This window comes from Xenopus tropicalis, chromosome 1, assembly GCF_000004195.4.
Source record: "Xenopus tropicalis strain Nigerian chromosome 1, UCB_Xtro_10.0, whole genome shotgun sequence".
Lineage (NCBI taxonomy): Eukaryota > Metazoa > Chordata > Amphibia > Anura > Pipidae > Xenopus > Xenopus tropicalis.
In genome coordinates this window covers 74,225,596-74,247,747 of record NC_030677.2, presented here as the reverse complement: position 1 = coordinate 74,247,747, position 22,152 = coordinate 74,225,596, and the positions used below count along the sequence as shown (strand labels likewise).

Here is a 22,152-nt window from a genome sequence, read left to right as displayed (position 1 = left end):
TGTTAATGGTAAATTTTTTTAACCCAAATTAACTATGTAAAAGTTATGTACAAAGCGGATCTTGGATTTTGTTAGAAGTGTCATTTTTGTTGTGGTGACTTTTTGCGGCAATTTCGCATAAAAATTTGCCAATCACCATCACTAGAAGTAATTGTACATCTCCATGCAGTTATCGGTATTGAATGGTATTCGTTTTTTAATTTACATACATAGCAGTTCAAGATTAATGGTAAACACATTGATGACTCTACAGTAATGCCTGATTATTTATCCATGTAATCAGCCAAAATAAGTAGGTCAATATCATTCTTCCATTTAAGCGTATACTGTGGGGCTGATTTACTAACCCACGAATCCGACCCGAATTGGAAAAGTTCCGACTTGAAAACGAATATTTTGCGACTTTTTCGTATGTTTTGCGATTTTTTCGGATTCTGTACGAATTTTTCGAATCCAATACGATTTTTGCGTAAAAACGCGAGTTTTTCGTATCCATTACGAAAGTTGCGTAAAAAGTTGCGCATTTTGCGTAGCGTTAAAACTTACGCGAAAAGTTGCGCATTTTTCGCGTAAGTTTTAACGCTACGCAAAATGCGCAACTTTTCGCGTAAGTTTTAACGCTACGCAAAATGCGCAACTTTTTACGCAACTTTCGTAATGGATAGGAAAACTCGCGTTTTTACGCAAAAATCGTATTGGATCCGAAAAATTCGTACAGAATCCGAAAAAATCGCAAAACATACGAAAAAATCGCAAAGTACCGATCATTACGAAAAAAACGCAATCGGACTCCATTCGACCCGTTCGTGGGTAAGTAAATCAGCCCCTGTGTGTCTGTAATATTTACACAGAAGCTATTAATTAGTGAGGTTAAATAACCAATTAGTCCAATGTTGAGTAGATTCTCTCATTTATATTGTTGCAATATTTTTTTTTTTTTTAAATATTGAATATCATCATACTTAATTGTAAACTCTCTGGGGCCAGTACCTCTTGTCTTTTATTGCTTAGAACCTATAAACTGTTTATGTTACTTTATAATAAGTAGTTTATTAAAAGACTTCTATTAATTAATGCATTGATTATGGTCAGTGCATTGGGGGTCAGTGGAGTTTGCTCTAACTTTAAAAATGTAAACCTTACACTTCTTCCTGACCCTTCTCTGTGTTGTCTTTTCTTCATATGGAAGTTATTAAGTTTTTGTTAAAGGTTATGTTAAAGGACATGTCAACACCAAAAAGAATTCTTTGCCTAATAAAAGAAAACATAATTCTAAGCAACTTTCCAATATGAATTTATTGAAACATTTCAGTGCATTAAAAGTAAATGTAATTGCTATTGAAAACAGCATTTGCTAAACTCCTGGTTGTTACTTTTTAATGTTGCAAAGGCCAGTGTCCTCCAAAAGTACAGGTCTATAAGTCTGCTGGCGTTTGTTCATTGTTTCAAATGTCAGAGCCACCAGAGCAGAGAATAGAAAAGGACAGACATTGCAGTTATATATACAAATAACTCAAAAACTATTACAAATTTGTAATGAATGTTTATTGCAAAGTGGCTTTTAGTTTCCTCTTATTAGGCAAAATTTTATATTTAGTTTAGGAGCCCAACGATCTTGCTGTAGTAGCTTAATATAGTAAAAATAATTAATGTCCTAATAAGTCATTTTTTTAATTGGGGATCAGTGGAGTTTATATGTAAGTTATGTATGTTTCTTTGAATATAACATCAGTTTGTATATAAGTTACATAAATTGCGTAAATGTAGGGACCCCCATCCTGAAGAAAATTTTACAATACAGTAGTGCCCCCTCCCGCCCCCAATGGCGGCCTTGCATATACAAGTAAAGGATCTTTTATCTGGAAAGCTGGTATGATTTCTGCTATGAATTACAGGAAGACCATCTCCCATAGAGTCCATTATAAGCAAATAATTACATTTTTTTTAAATGATTTCCTATTTCTATGTAATAAAACAACAGTACCCTGTACTTGATCGTACATGAATCCATACTGGTGGCAAAACAATCTTATTGGGTTTATTTGATGTTTAAATGATTTTTATCAGACTTAAGGTCTGATGATCCAAATTATGGAAAGATCCATACCATCGGGTCCTGAGCATTATGGATAAAAGATCTGACACCTGTGCAAGTTGCACTATATCAATATATACAGTACGCATACAATTACATACCACTCTACATCAAAGCTGAGATTCATGTATTTTTCTACTGCTAGAAAAAAACATTAGGTACTTATGGAATTTGTTGGAATAGTTTGTGTATAAGTGCAGCAAAAATTGCAGAAATTCTTATGTAAATAACAACCCAATATTCATAGTAGCTTTCCTGCATTTTCTACTAGCAAAGTTATTAAAACTATTGTAACGCTGTTTTTTTCCAATGGATAATATAAACATAAATGAAAACAATAAATTTAAGGTTACTTGAAGGCCAAGCAAACCTAAGCATGTATTACATTATTTATGAATATAGCCAAATCTGTGATTACTTTGTTCCTTACAATGTACTGCAGATCAGTCTTTATAGTGTAATTTTATTATGGTATTATTGCAAATGAATTATTGTATACACCATATTATTGTATATCTCATTAGACACAAGGCTGCACAGTAAAAGTGTATAAAGTTCTTTTTTAAAAAAGCATCCCTATTCACAATCTCTAACACCTATGCCTTTTTTGCTTTCTTCCAGTGGCATAAATACTCTGGGCCGGGCCCCCCTGCAGAAAAATCAAAGGGGCCCTGCACAGAGTAGCAATCCCTGCCAGCCCTAGTATATTAATAGAAGAGAACCTGAATAGAAAAAGAAGTTATAAAAAGTAAAAATAACAATAAAATTGTAGCATCACAGAGCAGTGTTTTTTTTGGCTGCGGGGTCAGTGACCCCTATTTAAAAGCTGCAAGAGTTAGAAGAAGGGAAATAGTTGAAAAGCTAAAAATAAATAAATAATGAAGACCAATTACAAATTTGCTTAGAATTGTCCATCCTATAACATAATAAATTTTACTTAAAGGTGAACCACCCCTTTACGAAACTCAACCAATGGATAGTCTGCAACCACCCTGAGCCCATAGTTTCTGGAGGGGTGCAAACCACATCACAGACTTTGCATTGCGCAGTTTCAAATTTTGATTCTTTATTCAGGTTCCATTAAAAACAAAAAATTGGCTGACGTTTCATGTCCCAACACTTTGCTGTATTAGACTCTCTGGAGGAAGTGGTCATTCTTTCTCTTTACAAGGCACTGGTTAGGCCCCATCTAGAATATACCATGCAGTTCTTGTCTCTAATCCTTAAGAATGATATTAATGGAATAGATAAAGTCCAAATAAGAGCAAGTTGATAAAGATTATGAGGAAAGGTTGTTGTTGCTGTAGCCGCAATCCCAGTTAGTGACAGCAGGGACCAGCAAGATATTGTCTTGTATTGTAAGGGGTGTAGATACCATAAGATGTACCCTTGTATAACAAATCACTGGTAAGGCCCTATGTAGAATATACAGTTTTGTTCTCCAGATCTCAAAAGGGACATTATAGAAATGGTAGAAGCTGGGATTGTTTACATTGGAGATAAGTGATTATATGATCTCTGTATAACTGAGAGAAAGTTAATAATATGTTAGGCACCCCTCCCATGGTAAATTAAACCAGTTTATTAAATCACAAAGTTTTTTTTTCCATAGGCCAAAACTCCTCTCTTTCTGGAAAAAAAATCACTGACAGGTATTAGATCCTGAATTTAGTTTTGACCTTGCAGCTCTTTGTCCAGTTATCACTCTTGACTGTGTATGCCAACTGATTTTTTTTCTAACACCTACCTATACTGGCTCTGTCTGACTCTGGTTGTCTATCTGTACTCTGTATTTAAAGTAAATATTTGCTTTTTTTTATCCCCACCTGTGTCTGAAGCATCTGCTCTATGCTAGCATCCTGTGCTTTATTGTCAACATTTTTTATTACCCCATGCTATAAAACCTGGTGGATAAGGGGATAGTTATAGTCATAACAAGACATAAAACTTTGGTTGCTTGAGCAGTTCCTCCTTGTTAAGCTGAGCACATTATCACATCTCCTCTAATTAACCAATAGTGAGAAACAATGAACCATTATGAAAGTTCTCTCATGCAAGATGAAAGATTTCATATGTAAGTTGATCTGCTTTTGATAAATATTTGGGTAGTATCTGATTCACTTGATGTCTGTCTGACTCCTCTTGTTTTTTATGAAGAAAATCTAGACAACAATTTGGTTGTTTGGCTAGAATGTGTCTGTTAGCATTAAGTGGATGTGTCTGTTAAGTGGCAAGGATAGTTGTGGGCTGAGACACTTATTTTGGAGCTAAGTTGTTGTCAACCTAGGGGGGCATTTACTAACATTTGTATTTTTTTTCGGTTTTTTTTGCACTAAAACTGAATTTTTTGTGTAAAAAACAATTTTTTTTGTCATTTATTAAGCATAAAAACTACAAAAACCACTAATACAAAACGTCATCATCTAAAAGCTGTCAAGCTCATGTAGAAGTCAGTGGGTAGCTGACCAGTTCCAATTGGAAGATCTTCTTTTGCTTCCTCTTATGAAAGTCTTTTGTATTTTACTCACGCCTCATTAGTTGAAAAACACTATAAATTTGTGGTGTTTGCATATTTTGCATTTTTTTATTTGTCCTTTTAATTGTTTTAATAAATCACTTGACATTTGTGGTTTTAGAGAAAGTAAGTTTAACTGTGGCTTTAAAAAACCATTAAAAATAAAAATTCTGATAAATGGGCGTCCCCATGAGTCAGAGCTGAGTATGTGTGTTTGCATGCATTTATAGACAGTGCCCAGAAAAGTTGTCATTTGCAAAAGATTATTTATATCTTTGGGGAAAATATTTAGATTTTTTTCTGGTCTAAACACTAACTGAAACTGTTTGTCCCAGTGTTCAAGGCTGGATTAAGAAGATTCCTAGACTTGAGATAAAGTCATGTTATGTGGAACTGTATTAAATTGAAGAGCCCTTCCTTCTGCAAACAGCTGCATCCTCTGTGCTCTTTTATTGTACTCCCCCAAGTGTCATTTCATGCTTGCTCTGAATATAAATAGTGATAAAAAAGAATCATCTTCTTTAACAATCTCATCTATGAAAAAAAATAAGCAACACAAATTGAAAACAGTTATAGTCGTGTTTTAGTACCGCAACAGTAGCAACAGCAGCACTGCTGGTTGGTTACCATAGCTACCAAACGACCATGTGGAATTTCTATCAGTGAACCTGGCCATCATTAAAAAAACTGTTACTGTGTCTGACAATAGAGCTAAATGCTTTATGATTATAAAGGCAGAAAAGAAAATGTCAGATATATGCTGGATCGGCTGACAGCAATTGTTATAGTTATTGTTATACAAAATGGCAATAATAAATGAGGACTTGCTTGGTCATACTGAACACAGATTTTCCCATAAGAAATGTTTAAAAATAACATCATTGGAGGCAAAGGCAAAATGTAGATTCCAAACATATATATATTTATATATGCATAAACAGTGTATCTACAGTATATACTGTATATATCCAAAGTACTGCATTCAGCTGGACTTAAACAATAACATCAAAACCTTTATGAGGGACGTTCCTAACAAAAGTGCAAGTTAGTGACACTTCATACACTTGATCACTTTAATTAAATGAAGTGATTGTTTAAAGGAAACTATACCTATGAACAGTGTAGGCCTTTATAAAAATGTATTGCATAAAACATAAAGGGCACCTATCACCTTAAATTTGCTTCCCCCACCAGAGATGCAGGCTAATAGAGCCCACTTTACAGTTGGGGGAAACAATCGTTTTTTACAAAGAAAACAGTCACTGCTGATGCTAGGCCGCCCACACAGAGAGGGAGCTCCCGGTGCATGTTATTTAGCACACATGCTCATAATAAGTTAGACTTCCTGCTCGAGCATTATGCACATGCATGTGATGTAGGAGTGGTGGGTGTGACCCTCCTAGGTCACATGCATGGGCATAATTGTGGCACTCGTTGGTTATGTGCATGTGCAATTTTAGGGTGATAGGTGCCCTTTAAGTCAAACACTGTTCCATCTAAATAAACCATTTTTATAAAAATATATTTTTCAAGTATGTGCCATGGGGTAATACTAAATAGAATAAATGCCATTTTAAATACTATGGGCTGCTCCTGGCTTATACGATTCACTGTGCTTACACACAAACAAAAGGCACACATACATGTTAGGTTACATCAGCCAATGACTGGACAGAGCTCTGTCTGGTGCAGGGGATTATCTGTAAACTGTAAAAAACAATAGATTTTTCATAACTGAACTCATGTTGAACAAGGTGGTATACTGCCCCTTTAATAGGGAAGCACTATAATAAGTTGGTCAACATCAATAATTGTTTGATAACTGATGTGTCTGTACCGTCATTATTTAAAGAATTTTCTTCTATATGCCAAAGTTGTGAGAAAGAAAATATCTGTTTTTTCTCAGTGACCCCCTGAATCTTACTAATTCTTTCTGAATGACTAGATTCTATTGGCTTAAAGGTACAACATAGAAGATGGAAAGATAGCTTTTTTAGCAGTGTTTTTTCTAGAAATCCATGGCACTCGGTAGGAGGAGTTGTGCCTGACACAATTGTGGCCAATGCTTAAAATGAGTGTCATTGCACCCGCATGAGTGCAACATAAATCAGAGGCAATTGAGCTCCTGGGATCCTTCAGCAGGACGCTGGCCCAGATGTGGCTGCAGCTGCATGGTCCTACTGCATCAATTGTTGCAGTGGCACTCAATTCTGAACAGGAGGAAGGCAGTGGCTGCGAGTGTAACTATACGGAAGTTCAAGGAGTGCAGTTTCACACAAGTACCTTTAATGAATAGGGCATTACACACAACAAAGAGAACTGGCCAGTGATGAAAGATTCTGTCCTGTTTCGCCCAAAAAATTGCAAATCTTTGAAATAATTCGCAAAACGGCGGAAATGACGTGTGTCAAAAAAAACTGTTGTGTGCATCATTAGGGTACAAATGAAATGAGTTTTGACATATGGACCATTTTCTAGTTTGACAAGTGTTATGGAGTACCTCAGGGGTCTGTCCTTGATTCTCTGCTTTTAATTTGTTTGTTAATTACCTTGAGATTGGCACTGTAGGTACTGTCTCTGTGACTACAGGTACCTTACAGGATATTTCTGCTTTGCCAGGAGATTTAAATACATTGAAGTACTGGCCTTCAGACTAGCAAATAAGGTTTAATTTTGATAAATGCAAGGTTAAGCACTTGGGCAGAGAACAATCTTCTTCTACTCAGGTGGATCATATCAAGGGTGTAAACAACATTGATGTTCAATAAGCAGATGTTTCTTATATCATGGAATATTCCAGATATCATTGGAATAGCATCCACAAGTCTTTAATCAAATGTTGGAGAAGAGGTTTGTTTTTTGAGAAGGCAAGACAATGTCTGGATGCAATCTCTTGGAATTTCAGTCTAGCCTATGTCTTTCTGCCATGATCCAAAGAGTTCTTCAGGACATCAGGAAGAAGAAAGTGACAGTGATTATTATCGCTTCTGTCCCCAGAAGTCATGGTTCCAAAATACAGTTTTGAGGCTTCCCTTCAGAGAGAATCTTCTTGTATAGGGGAAACATCAACATCCATTTCAGGTAAGCCTGAATTCCCGTTATGCTCCTTGGGTTGGACTGTTTATATACTTTTGCTTAATATAGCACCTAGATCATGATCATAATATATTAGTGTTCTGCTACAAAGATTGCAAGGTGGCAGTACCTCCAGGACCCACAGTGGCCTGTGTCAACAGATGCAGCTCACTTGCACCTAAAGAATGGTGGGCAAAAATCATTTTGAGAGTGCACCAAAAAATGAGCCCTTATATATATATATATATATATATATATATATATATATATATGTATTGGCCATACGAAGGATTGATCCCAACTGAAGGCAAAAGTTGTGAGAAGGCCTCTGGATTTTGGGGGGATGGATAACTGCAAAATGACTGGCTGCAATTCTACACTCTTAACATTTAAATAACAGTAATATATAGCTAAATTATAAAGTGAAATATCAAAATCAGTTTTTATATGTGTGTTAGTGAATTGACTAAATGTTCATTTTCTTTCCTCTTATGATGTATTTTTCTAATATTATTATTGCCTGAATTACTTTTTGTCTGCTCTAATCAAAACCTTTTTCTGCATTCTTTTCCATAGTCCACAATGCTGCCTTTTACCCACCCTTTCCTTCCACACCACGTACATGTTATGATGTTGGAGGAAAGGAGGGTTATTTATATTTCTGTGGAAAAGTCTGCAACAGCCTATCCAAAAAGATGATGTCAACATAATGTACTGGATTTGGATTTGTTTCATATTGTCCACAAGTTTATAGGCTGGGCTTGGAATTAAATATGCAACAAGTATTCTGGATGAATGATTCTCTCTTGATATGATCCCAACACTTAACAACAAGATTCCACAAGAAATAATGCATAATAACAGGTGGGCATTTTAGGATTGCCAACTTACCTTTAGTAGTAGCATCTGTAAGATAATGAATTTATTAATGTTAGCTGGATCCACTGTGAGTGGAATGGGAGAAAAGTACCAATACATTTTGAAGAAAAAAATATAGCTAGAAACCCAAACTGTAGTGAATGTTCAATAAATAGGTTTTAATGTTAACAAGTCACAAATGCAACATTATATAGCTAATACAGGTGGTTATAAAATATATAAGAACTATAGGGGTCATTTGCAATGAACAAAGCAGTGCAAAAAATGGCTGCATTAAAAAAATTCTGTGCTTCAATTTTCATCCAACAAATGTTTTATGAGAAGATTTCATTTTCATTCTAATGTCTCTTTAAAACCTCCTAGTTTATTATTCTGTTTACATAATGATATCCTGTTTCAGGAAGTGCATATTTATATGCCTTTGTGACAAGGCAGTTATAATAGTAATGCTTAATTTCTGTCCATGAATGCCTCCATTTAATATTACTGCTTCTTTTCAAAACCATAACCATGACAAAATTGACAAAAATGCTACATCTTAGCATAATAAATATTGAATTTTAAAGATCATTATAACAATAACAGAACAGTGTGCACCAAGTAATGTTAATGTATACACTACTCTGTTAGGGATGTTGGTGTATGTAGTGCCTTGCATAAATATTCACATGTAGTTGTTTTACAACCTGGAATTAAAAATTTAAATGTTGTTGATAATCTAGATAAAATTGTCCTTAATGTTGAAATGGACTATATTTGGATGTAAGAGAAGGGTGCACCAATAGTGGTTCACATATATGCTGCAATTTCATCATTTGTTGTGTTACAAACACAACAAATGATGTTTTCATCTTGCAACCTTTGTGGTATGTATACTTACATTTAATTATGTGTTTGGCACTATGTAATTCCTTTGGCATATGAATAATAGCAATATAAACAGAGAGTTATACAGACCATGCAAAGTTGGTCACTGGAGGATTGCAGTTCAAAAATAGGAAAAGGGGGTTGGGCCACTAACAGCCAATCAGATTTCATCCATTGAATTTTATTGGTTTAAATTTAAAATGCTGTCATTCTCACACTATTTACGCCAGGGTGCCCACTGTTTGTCACTGGGTGACTTTAACTTAAGGTTAAAAAAAGTGAGCACATCCACTAACCACCACCATAGGGGTTTTTACTATATAACTGTGGTCCATGGCTAGAAACAGTGGGCAGAGCCAACATTAGATCAGATTTCAACCCAACATGAAGTTTGTTCTCAAACTTCCCTTTCTAGTTGTAAGTGTTACACAGGGACAGAAACAGTATAAAGAGAAGCACAGTCCTTATTTTTAGACCACAAAAAAAGGTAGGGCTGATTTGAAGGTAGATGGGGTTTGGGCTGATGAATGTGCTTGGGACGTACCTATCGAAGAAGTAAATCCTAGGACTACTGGAAGGTACAAACTGATACATAGTTTCATGAAGAATGTAGAAATTCCAATGTTAAGAGGAGCCTCTGATGTAAAGATGCAACACATTTCTATTAACCTATATCTGCAGTATTATCTTAGCTCCAGCCACCAGTGCATGAGAGAACCCCTATCCCTCAGGATACCTACTATATTAGCGTCAGAATTCTAAATTAAACAATAGACTAACCATTTCATGGTGTGGTGGCAGTCATGCCTATTAATATACATTGCCAGGTTTACAAGGTTTTTTTTATTGTTTTGTTTTTTTACTTCTTCAAAACTCCATTATCAATATCAATAGTCAGAGAAATAAATACATGACTGTAAGTGAAGAACATGAAACAAGCAAAGAGTCTATTTACTTGCGAGTTTATAGATCATACCTGGTGTGGGTGTTGAAACATCTGATTTTGGATTGCCTTTAGGATGTAAAGTGTTCGACTCTGAGGAATCAATAAGAGATATATATTTTAGAAATAACCTTTAAACCTCTAGAGATTGAAAGTGAAGGTTTTGGTGAGACAGCATTTCTATATATCCCCTTCCCCCTTTTTCCTCATTTAAATGGCCAAAATGGTCTTCCTTGTGTATTAACACAGAAACTGCAGTAAAATCCATATTTTTTTATATTGCAGTTCTAACACTACCAGTCTCCTCAGAGTCTAGCAATCCGCAAGATTCAGACTTAGTAATGTATATCCTTAACTGGTGATAACAACTGGTGATAACAATTTCAGGTGCTGTGAAATGGTGAAGGAACATGCAATTCAGCAATAGAAAGTAGTGCCGTTGCAGCTGTGATTTCATGCTCATTTCTCTGCATTTAAAGGCCTTCCTGTTGTTCAATTAAATTTCTTTTAAAATCATCTTCAGTGTCCTTTGATCAGTGGGACAATTAGAAAATTATTAGAGAAATATATTTGAGCTTTCAACTGAACAGACATGTAGGTCAAAGTCCAATTAAATCTCAGTTAAGATCATCATATCAGGATATGCAGTGGTTCTAACAAAATATTCTGCATCACCAACAGCCCACTCATTGTAGATATTTCAGCAATACTATTAGATATCTAGTATAGCCTTAATATATTCCTTTTGTTTTCAAGCAGACAACATTTTGTCACTAGATTACAAATATCCCTGTAATATCTGAATAATTATTTCTATTTATACACTGCCCGGGTTTTTCTTATATTTCAGTTGCTGCTATAATGTTTAAAAGTATGTGTACATATGTGCATTAAATGGATAATTATATTTTTACTTACGTTCGAGAAAGCACTAATTTTGATGAGCATGTTTCTTTAAATATGTAGTTCCTGCCTCTGTTTATATAATGCTATCCTGTGTCAGGAAATTCAAACTACTTTGGAGTTAGGCTTTTGGTATGCTTCTCACCAATTTAATACAAGGAGACCAAGGCACATGTACTAGACCAAGGCACATGTTCTTTCCTTGAGCCATGACTCCAGAGAATGAAGAAAAATCTATTTACATCAGTACACTGTGCTTGTAATCCCCTGGTCCTACACAGCAGTATGATGATGATGGAAGTTTTTCTCATCCTGGGTCTGTGTTTTCTCCCCACTGGTTTTAGTGTGGCAGTGCCATAGAATCAGTACAAAATAAGCACATAAAAAAATTAAACCTTAAATAATTTTGTGATTGTTATCAGATTAGCCCTAAACTATCCTGATGTCACTTCCTTCCTGTAAGGTGTTACTGACAGCCACTGATTAGTGGGGAGTGTATTCCGATTTGTCTGCTCTCACTGACTGCATTCGAGGAAGTCAAGAGCTTCAGAACAAGTTTTTTTTACCAGGAGATAAACACTGAGGGGAAGGATGCAAGTGACATGGTGTAGGAAGCTGCAATAGTAGCAGGGGAGATAAGCTAATCATATGGGGGTATGATGGCTACAGTTGCTATAGATAGGGAATCACTATTACTTTGTGCTGGATCACATAATGCATTCAGAAACCAATCTGTTGTGTCTAACAGGTCCCCTGCAAGTGTAAAACAGTGTAAAGACAAGCATGATTCTCAGTTTCAGACCAGAAAGAAAACTATGTAGGTTAGTAGGCCCGAGACAGAATTAAATGGTTAGGTTACTGCTTACCTTAGAATCCTGATGTTAATATAGTGGGTACAGGTATGGGATCCCTTATCTGGAAACCCGTTATCCAGAAAGTTCCGAATTACGGAAAGGCCATCTCCCATAAGTCTATTATTAGCAAATAATTCTAATTTTTAAAAATGATTTTTCTCTGTAATAATAAAACAGTACATTGTACTTGATCCCAACTAAGATATAATTAATCCTTACTGGAGGCAATTGGGTTTATTCAATATTTAAATGATTTCTAGCAGACTTAAGTTATGGAGATCCAAATTACGAAAAGATCCCTTATCCGGAAAACCCCAGTCCCGAGCATTCTGGATAACAGGTCCCATACCAATATATAGTTTCAAGAATAATGCCTTGATGTCAAAGTTTAGAGTGGGCCCTAAATTGATTTTGTTTTGGGGCTCAGTAATTTTTATGTAGCCCATGGGGTGTGCTCTGATATTTTCACAGTAAGCCACCAGCTCAGTTACCAACCTAATGTAAAGCTGCACCAATTTCAACCTATATCTGCAGTATTAGCAGAGCATCAGCTACAAGTAGCATGAGAAAACCCCCATCCTTTAGGTTACCCACTATATTAATATCAGGATTCTAAATTAACCAATACCCTAACCATTTACCACATACAACAACATACATTGATGTATGCTTTACAAGGTTTGTTATTTTTTTTTTTTTTCAAAACTTCATTATATAGAGATCATTAGCAATAGAATATCAGAAAAAAATAAATACATGAGTGTAGGCGAGGAACATGAAAAAAACAGAGTCTATGTGAATTTATAGAACATACCTGGTTTTGGTATTAAAACATCTGTTTTTGGATTAGCTTTGGGATGTGAAGTATGCGACTCTGAGGAATTAATGAGAGAGATATATTTTATGCATAACCTTTAAACCTCTAGAGATTGAAAGTCAAGCATATACTGTATATATATATATATATATATATATATATATATATATCCCATTTTCCCTTTTTTCTTATTCACATTGGCAAAATGGCCTTCCTTGTATATAAACACACAAAACACTGCAGTAAAAGTCATATTTATATTGATCCCTAGCCCTACCAGTCACCAGTCTAGCAGTTCACTAGATTCAGACTCAGTAATACATATCCTTAACTGGTGATAACATATCCAAGATGTCAGGAGCTGTGGGACAGTAAAGGAACATGCAGTTTAGTGACAGAAAGGCGTTGTGGTTTTATGCTGAAGGTCAAAGAATATATTTGGGCTTTTAACAGAACAGTCATGTAGTTTAAAGTCTAGTAAAATCTCAATTAAGATCATCATATCAGGATATGCAGTGGTTCTAACAAAATATTCTGCATCACCCACAGTCCACTCATTGTAACTGATCATCTTTATTATCCGCAAGGTAGATATTTTAGCAAAATCACTGAATATCTCCAGTAGTGCTGCACTAATAGGTTCCTTCTGTTATCAAGCCGACTAAATTTGGTCACTCGATTACACATATTCCTATAATGTCTTGATAATTATTTCTATTTATACTGCCTGGGTTTTCCTTGTATCTCAGTTGGTGCTATAATTTTTAAAAGTATGTGTGCATTATGTAAAAAAAGCCATACGTACTGTACATTTTTTCTTTTGTTGTAGAAATCACTAATTTTGATGAGCATTTCTATATAGTTCCTGTCTCTGTTTATTAAAACACTATCCTGTGTCGGGAAATTTAGACTACTTTGGAGTTAAGTTTTAAGTATGCTTCAAACCAATTCAATAGGAGGAGAAACTTGATAAAGGTTTTGTGAACTAGACCAAGGCACATGACTTTCCACAGAATGGAGAAAAATCTAGTTACATCAGTAACAAGATTAAATGGCACCATGCTTATCATCCTCTAGTCCTGCACAGCAGCATTATAAATGGAGTTTTTTCCTATTCTGGGTCTATGCTTTTTCCCCACTGGTTTGTGTGGATGTGTCATACAATGGTAGCAATAGTAGCAGGGAGAGAAGCTAATTATATGGGGGTATGAGTGTTACAGTTGCTGCAGCTAGGAAATGATCATTCTTTGTGCTCGATCACATTATCTAAAATGCATTCAGAAACCAACTAGTTTGAAAGTAAGAAATTATTCTTGAAACTGTTATCAGTGCGTACCCCACTGGGCCCCCTGTACCTCCAAGGACAGGTAGAAACAGCTATAGCTTACTTGAAGGTAGGAGGGGGTTTGGCTTAATCTGAGGTTGGAAACTGAGCTGGTGGCTCATTGATGTGAACATTTTGGGAGCACCACAAGTGAGCTCCATAAAAGTTACTGGGCCTCAAAACAAAATCAATTTAGGACCCCCCTATAAACTTTGACAGCAAGACATTATTCTTGAAACTGTTATCAGTCAGTTCCATACTGGGCCCCCTGTACTTTCTGAGCCTCCCAGCAGCTGCAGAGTTTTCTTGCTCTATAGTTACATTACAACCTGATAAAGGTAAAGATGCACCACATTTCAACCTACATCTGCAGTATTAGCTTAGCTTCAGCCATCATTGGCATGATAACCCCCCCATCCCACAGGCTACCTACTATATTGGCTTCAGGGTTCTAGATTAACCAATTAACTGATAAACTAACAGGGATAAAGTGTGTGGATTAAGTGTGAGGAACATGACAAACACAGAACGCACCTGGTTTGGGTGTTGAAGCAGATTCTGTAGGTTTACTGGTGGTATCTGTAGTATCTGATTCTGAGAAATTAACAAGAGAAACACTGCTAAACTATAATCATACATGTTCAACACAAACACATGAATCTTTTATATAAAGAAAAAACAGTCATAATAAACCCTTGGTCAGTGTAATATGGGCTTGTGATAATTTGCTTAGTATGCTACTAAAATAACACATTGTGGAATAGCCTTTTGCATGCACAGGTATGTGAGGTAAAGACAAGTCTTCTATTTTTCTTCAGCTCTGTTCTTTTTTTATGACCAGTGGGGTAAAAGGAATTGAGGAACCTCACAGAAACACATTTGCACTTTCAACAGATCAGTCATGTAGGTTCAGGTACAATGAAATGTCAAGGAAGATCATCATATTAGGATATGCAGTGATTCTAACAAATGTGCATCACCCACAGCCCACTCGTTGTTACTGCTCATTTTGTATAAATTCCCAGTGTAGATCAATATCATTGGATACTTAGTGCAGCACCAACTATATCATTGTGTTCGTTCTATTGTTAAGCAGACTAAGGTTTTTCACTAGATTACAAATATTCCTTTAACAAATGAATAATGATTTCTATTTATGCAGTGCCTTGCCTTTCTTTAAATCTAAGTTGCAGCTATGATGCTTAAAAGTAAGTGTTTGTGTCTGGATTATGGGAAAAAGCCATGCTTACATTTTCTCTTGGAAAACAATCATTTTGATGGGCATGCCTCTCTAAAAGTGTAGTTTCTGTTTATATAAACACTATCCTGTATCAGGAAATTCAAACCACTTAGGAGTTAGGTTTTTTTCTATGCTTCTATCGAATTCAATAGGGGGAGAAACTGTGGCTGATAAAGGTTAAGTGAACTAGACCAAGGCACATGTTCTTGCACTAAGCCATGCCATTCAACAAAAACATAATAAAAAGAAATCTAGTTAAATCAGGAACAAGATTACATTGCACAAAGCTTATAGTCCTCTGGTCCTACACAGCAGCATTATGAATGTGGTGAGATGGATCCTTTCTTTACCTTTGGGAAAGGAAAAGCCACCAGGAAAATAGGGAACCCCCATAGGAGCAGGAGATGGGAGAGAGGAGAGAGCTGTGCAGACTCTCACAGGAAAAAAGGATTGTGTTTCTTTTGATAGAGGACTCAATGCAGCGTTTCTGTAAGTGCTTATGGCTGTGTTTAAATAGACCTTTCTGATAAAGCTTACTCAGCTTTTACCTTTCCTTCTCCTTTAAAATGGTTTAGTGTGTTATGGAATGGCTTATTCTAAGCAATTTTTAAACTGGTCTTTTTTCTTTTGTATAGTTTTTGAATTATTTGTCTTCTTCTGACTCTTTCCAGCTTTTAAATAGGGGGTCAGTGACCCCGGCAGCCAAAAAACTACGATTTTATTGTTATTGTTACTTTTTATAACTTTCTATTCAGGTCTTTTGCTAATTATATTCCAGTTTCTCATTCAAATAAATGCCTGGCTGCTAGGGTAATTTGTACCGTAGCAACCAGATAACTGATTCTGGTTCCAAACCAGAACCACAAATAATAAAAAATTAAGAGCAATTGCAAATTGTCTCAGAATATCACTCTCTACATCATATTCAAAGGTGGAAAATTCCTTTAAGGGACAGCTCATAAGGGGCTTTGTGCTACACTTTTTTGGCCCAAATACTATGCCCTTTTGCTACATTTGCACTTAGGTTTTGTGCCCCCATATGCCATTGTCCAGGTCACATGAATACTGGGATGGTTGCAGAGGCATATGGAGAGCATACTGGCCAAAAGCCAGTTGGCATAGTGGTAGGAAAAAGACCTAAAATAGCTATAGCTGTGAGTTTAAATGGTGCAGACTCTGTGAAAGCTTTTGTTTTTTAAACCTATTATATTTATGTAAATTATTCTCATAATAAATGTTACAATCAGCTGGATTTGTAGTATAATTGTCTGCCCGCAGGGTAACTACAGCTGCACTATTCAGTTTATGACAAAGAGAGCATGTGTAATAGCAACAATAAATGCCATCCTATTACAGTAATAGCCTATTAGGGGTGTGTAAAACTGCTATCAAAGTTTTTTGCTCAGCCTTTTCTAATCTAGGGCAGATGCCTTTCTTCTGTGATGTAGGTGTAGGGTAAACATATCAATAAGGGTTGATGTGCCACAGCATGCCTGAAACCAAGGTGTTAGGATAATAAAGCTTTGGCTATGGTATTTTACAAGGCTAAGGATTTGTATGAAGCACCATAAAAGATAAAAGGTGAGTTTTCCCTTTATGATCTCCATAGTGGGAGATGTATGCTTGAAGGGTGATGTTACTAACCAGAAAATGTTGTCTCTGTTTAAAGGACTTTGCTGTCTGGACCAAGCACCTATTGTGTTCTGGATGGAATGGCCACACCAGGCGATCCTTTCCACCAGTCCAGCTCACTTATTGTAACTTATTTTTCACAGGAATGCTGTTCTGTTAGTGGTAGTCCACAAGGGGCTCAGTTTAGTGAGAGAACTCATCAAATGTGTGAAGGTAGCACCCAGAGGGCAGGATTTATTTTAACGATTTCTGTTTGTAAGCTGAAATGGGCACTAGTGATGAATGAATCTGTCCGTTTCGCTTTGCCATAAAATTCGTGAAACGGCAAGAAAAGTTGTGAAACGGCAAGAAAAGTTGTGAAACGGCAAAAAATTTGTGAAACGCATTTGCTGCACAGATTTTTTGTCGCCTGCGTCTTTTTTGATGCAACCACGCCCAATTTTGGCACGACCACAACTTCTTTTGACACGCAACAAATTTTTCCATGGCGAATTTTCACAGAAGTTTCACAAAACAATTCGCGAATGGCAAAATGAGGCAGGTTTTTTATTTGAATTATTTAGGCCGTTGACCCTGGCTGATCAGAGAAAAGTTATATTCTGCATTGTTGCTTTAAGAATTGGTTGCTGGACTGCAGTTTCCAACATGCTTTATTCCTTGAAAACATGCAGAATACTGGTACTGTAATTGTAGTTCAGCAATATTTGGATGGTGCTACACTGCTGTAAAAGGTGCATGTTTAACATGGCTGGTAAGTTTTAATTTGGATGGAAAAGGACAGGAATATTTTCACTGTATGGGTTTGCTATTTGTGATAGTGGAGGGAACTGTTAGAACTATAAACCAGGCTTTTCAAATAACCTTTCTCAAAGTCAAAAGTTGATAAAAAGTTGAAAAAGAATGATACCTACTTCTGGGTACTAACTTCAGGTTAGCAATGGAGCTTTCATTTTTAATCATAAAATGCGACATTCATTTGCTGAGATTTTTGCAAGCAAGTGCACAAACACAGTGTTGGGCAAAATGTAGCAATTTGATAATTACACCATTGTAGGAGCCCATAGTGTTAATATGCCCCTATGGCTTTAAACCCTACACTTCCTTATTTCATTGTTACTGGGCAGATACCTATGTTTCTATTTTTCTATTTAGCATAGCTATAATTATTGGCTCATAGGCTTTATGACCACTTCCTGCCACACTTTAACATAGTGGTTGGTTAGGGGTGGATGTTCCTGTTCTGGCCTGCATCTGTTGAACCAGGCAGATGTTCCAGGGAGCCTTGGATCAACAAGTCCCAGACATGGAGTTAGAGATATGTCCTAGAGATATCTGTTCCTCTAGTAAAGTTGGGGAGCAGGGACCCTGTGAACGAGGGATAGTAAGTCTTAGTTAGTAAGAGTACCTTCTTCGCTCCAACAGGAAATACAGCAGAGAGTAGTCTCCTAAAAGGCTCTGCTGCCATAGTGAAGGGACCATAGTAGTGATAAGGGTATCAGGCTTAGATTTATTCTCCCTGATCAAGTCTGCTGTTGGAATCTGGGCTGTTTAATGTGTCAACCCTAAGGACATTAATCTACTTGCCCAAGCTGGTCCTCCACAGTGGTGCATCACATTGATTCAGCTGCCAAATCTATCTGCATGCCTGCCATTCCATCTGCATTTGTAAGTTTTGATAACCCTGCATTGTTATTGTCGTGGTCAATAAAAGTGTTTATTTATGGTTTACTGCAAAAGAACTCCGGGTGTCCTTCTTTTACATCACTATTTCATTTGGCAGTGGGAGGTGTAGTATAACAATAGCATCCATATATACTCTTCCACATAGCGAAGGCCCATCCTGTGTGTTAGGAGTCCTGTGTACCCCAAGCTCTACAGCCATCCTAGCTGGACATTTGGTTTATAAAAGTGAAGTACTACTAGTACATAAAATAATTGAAAAATAAACTGTCATTATTATAATTATTATTATTATTATTAGCATTTTTGGACTGCTATGCCTTCATTTGCATTGCTAGGTTGTTCCTACAATTATATTTTGAGTATTTTGAGTGGTCCCACACTTGTTTGCAACAATGAATAAAATTAAAGGTTAAGGAAAGTTAAAATCCAGGGGGTGGGTTAAGACTTATGGCTTAACTTAGACTTAAGTTATGGAGATCCAAATTATGGAAAGATTCCAATCCCGGAAAACCCCAGGTCCTGAGCATTCTGGATAAGAGGTCCCATACCTGTACTATCTTGAATAAAAAAGGGCATTGACTCAAGGGATGAAAACATAATTTTGCCTCTTTATAGGTCCCTGGTAAGGCCTCACCTTGAGTATGTGGTGCATTTTTGGGCTCCAGTCCTTAAAGGAAAACTTTACCCTCAGAATGAATACTTAACCAACAGATACAGGTAGTTTAATATTATATTAAGTGACCTATTAAAGAATCTCACCAAACTGGAATATATATATATATATATATATATATCAGTAAATATTGCCCTTTTACATCCTTTCCCTTGATCTGCCATTTAATGATGGGGTGTGTGCTCCAGAGACCATGTGACCAGAAAGAATGCAGCTCTTCCTGTAACAGGAAGTAGTGTGAAAACACAATGTAGGACTCTGTCCATTAATTGGCTGATTTGGCCTAGCATGCACATGTGACTTTGCTTGTTTGTGTGCACTTTGAATAATCCCAGGAGAAGTATATTTTTATGAAAATGGTTTATTTAGATGAAGCAGGGTTTTACATATGAGCTTGTTTATGCAATATATTTTTATAGAGACCTACATTGTTAGACCTACATGGGCATAGTTTTCCTTTAAGAAGGATATTAATGAGCTGGAGAAAGTGCAGAGACGTGCACCTACATTTGGGATGGAAGATATAAGATAAGGAACTATAAGATTTAAACTATGAGGTTAGACAAAGTCTAATTGTACATGATTACTCTGTACAAGTACATTAGAGGGAATTATATAGAGATAGTGGGTGTTCTTTTCTCCCATAAAAACGACCAACACACCAGAGGCCTCCCCTTTAGATTTGAGGCAGAATAGGTGGTTTTTCCACGGTAAGGGCGGTGAAGTTAGGGAATGCCCTTCCGAGTGATATTGTGATGGCAGATTCTGTTGATTTCTTGAACAAGCATAATATCCAAGGCTATTGTGATACTAATATCTACAGTTAGTATTAGTGGTTGTATATATAGTTTATGTATGTGAGTGTATAGATAGGTCAGTATGGACTTATGTGTGTGCTGGGTTTACTTGGAAGGGTTAAACTTAACTATGTAAGTTTGTAACTATACTGGGTAGATAATTATTTTCCATGGAACAGACCACAGACACACCACACTGCTACCTTTATAAATGGCAACTCAAATTTTTTTTGGGGCCCTCCTGCTGGGGTTTAGAAAACATTAAATAGAATAAAAAGCCTCCAAACATATGTAAGTAAATATCCGCAATTCTCTGCTAATTTTGAGAAAAAGAGGCTCCTGCAGAGACTGAGGACTGCTGCACAGTGGTTAATGATCTGATCAGAATTGTTCCTATTCCTACATAGTTTGGCCACTGACATGTCACCGTGCTGGGAGGGATGGAGCAGCATACCCAAGCCCTGCATACAGAAATACATTGCGCATTGCTTGGTGTGGTGTTCCCTTATGAGCATCGTGTTTCAGCCTTCAGCTGTCAGTTCCATAACAACTGGAGGGCTGCAGGTTGGATATCCCAGTGCATATAATTAAGATATCTAGCAAATGTTAGACATTATGTGCTTTGTCCTTCTAATGCTGAAGCCCCAGGGCAATTGCCTTCTCTGCCCCAGGCTAAAACTGCCCCTCTTCTAGAGTTATTGTTTTCCTGCTAATGAACTCTGCTGATGGGCATTCCATGATAAAGCAAATCAGTAACTGCATTTGCTAGTAAAATGTCTCATAGCCGCCTGCATAGAGAGCAAGTTGACAGCCTCGCATAACACAGAGCATGAATGCTATGATACCAGCCACAATAATATGAGAAACCAGTTCCTTGTTTTTCTATTTTGCAAATATTAATTCTATACTTATCTTTCATTATCCAGTATAATTCTGTAGAGAATGATGTACATGCTGATAAAGCCATCCGACATATTTAATGGGCTATTGCACTCTTAAATACAGGAGAGCACAGGGCTGCAAACTGAATGGCTCCACAAATTCCCCTGTGACCAGCAACCTTAACGAATACTGGCCCAAGATATACAGTAGCTGTCTTGCTGGGAGTTTAAGGGCTTAGTTTTGCTACATAAAAAAGTTAAAATGCCTTACTCTCCAGGCCTAAAATTCCAAGGTCCTCCTCGCCAGTCCCAGCTGCCCTTACTCACAACTAATGCTAAAAAATCATTCTGCTGAAGATAAAACAAGCACAAAGGTGGATTATTGTCTAAAGTTTCAATAACACATGCTTTCCCATGAAATCCCTCTATTTTCTAATAGAGCTTAATAAATATAAGAAAATGTATAGTTACCCAAAACGAGGTTTACCAGCACTAGAAACAGGACTGCAGCTGCTAGGGACTTCATGGTTCTCCGTGGCTTCCCTTCACATTGTCTTGGTACTTTTTCCAAGCAGTTTGGGACTTAATTATCATCTGGAAAAGGTGTGTACTAGCACTGCCTCTCTTTGCTTATTTTAGGACTGATAAAGAACTGGAGGAAACACTAAATCCCCGCTGGGATTTCAGGACAAGGGGGGGAATGTATTGTTTAAATTCTTCACAGGAACTTGTTTTCAGTTGACAGGCTGATATGTTTTCAAGAATAAAAAATATGATTTGATTTAACCATGTGTGTGCCGCAACAGGGATATGCGAGAAATGGTTGTTACATGAAATTGTTTTATTTTGTTGAAGTATTTCAAACAAAAAGAAAAAAAAGAAAATGCATACAACACACTTTTGGGACTTTTTATATGTATGTGTATATATATATATGTGTGTGTGTGTGTGTAAAGTTAAAATCCAGAGAGTGA

General features: G+C 36.6%; 1 protein-coding gene across 5 annotated transcripts in view; it reads right to left on the bottom strand.

The window, feature by feature from the left end:
• Positions 1-21,796, bottom strand: part of emcn (endomucin) — a 53,757-nt gene extending 31,961 nt beyond the window's left edge. Inside the window, exons 1-5 of one of the 5 annotated variants that reach the window (XM_031903130.1) lie at positions 21,650-21,795; positions 14,807-14,866; positions 12,946-13,005; positions 10,408-10,467; positions 8,577-8,591 (exon numbers count right to left, since the gene is read on the bottom strand). In XM_031903130.1, the coding sequence (XP_031758990.1) occupies positions 8,577-8,591; positions 10,408-10,467; positions 12,946-13,005; positions 14,807-14,866; positions 21,650-21,704 (250 nt within the window). In that variant the 5' untranslated portion in view covers positions 21,705-21,795. Of the gene's footprint in view, positions 1-8,576; positions 8,592-10,407; positions 10,468-12,945; positions 13,006-14,806; positions 14,867-21,649 lie in introns of all 5 variants that reach the window. The other 4 variants (XM_031903132.1, XM_031903131.1, XM_004911098.3 and 1 more) reach the window with 4 other exon arrangements.
• Positions 21,797-22,152: the final 356 nt, after the last annotated feature.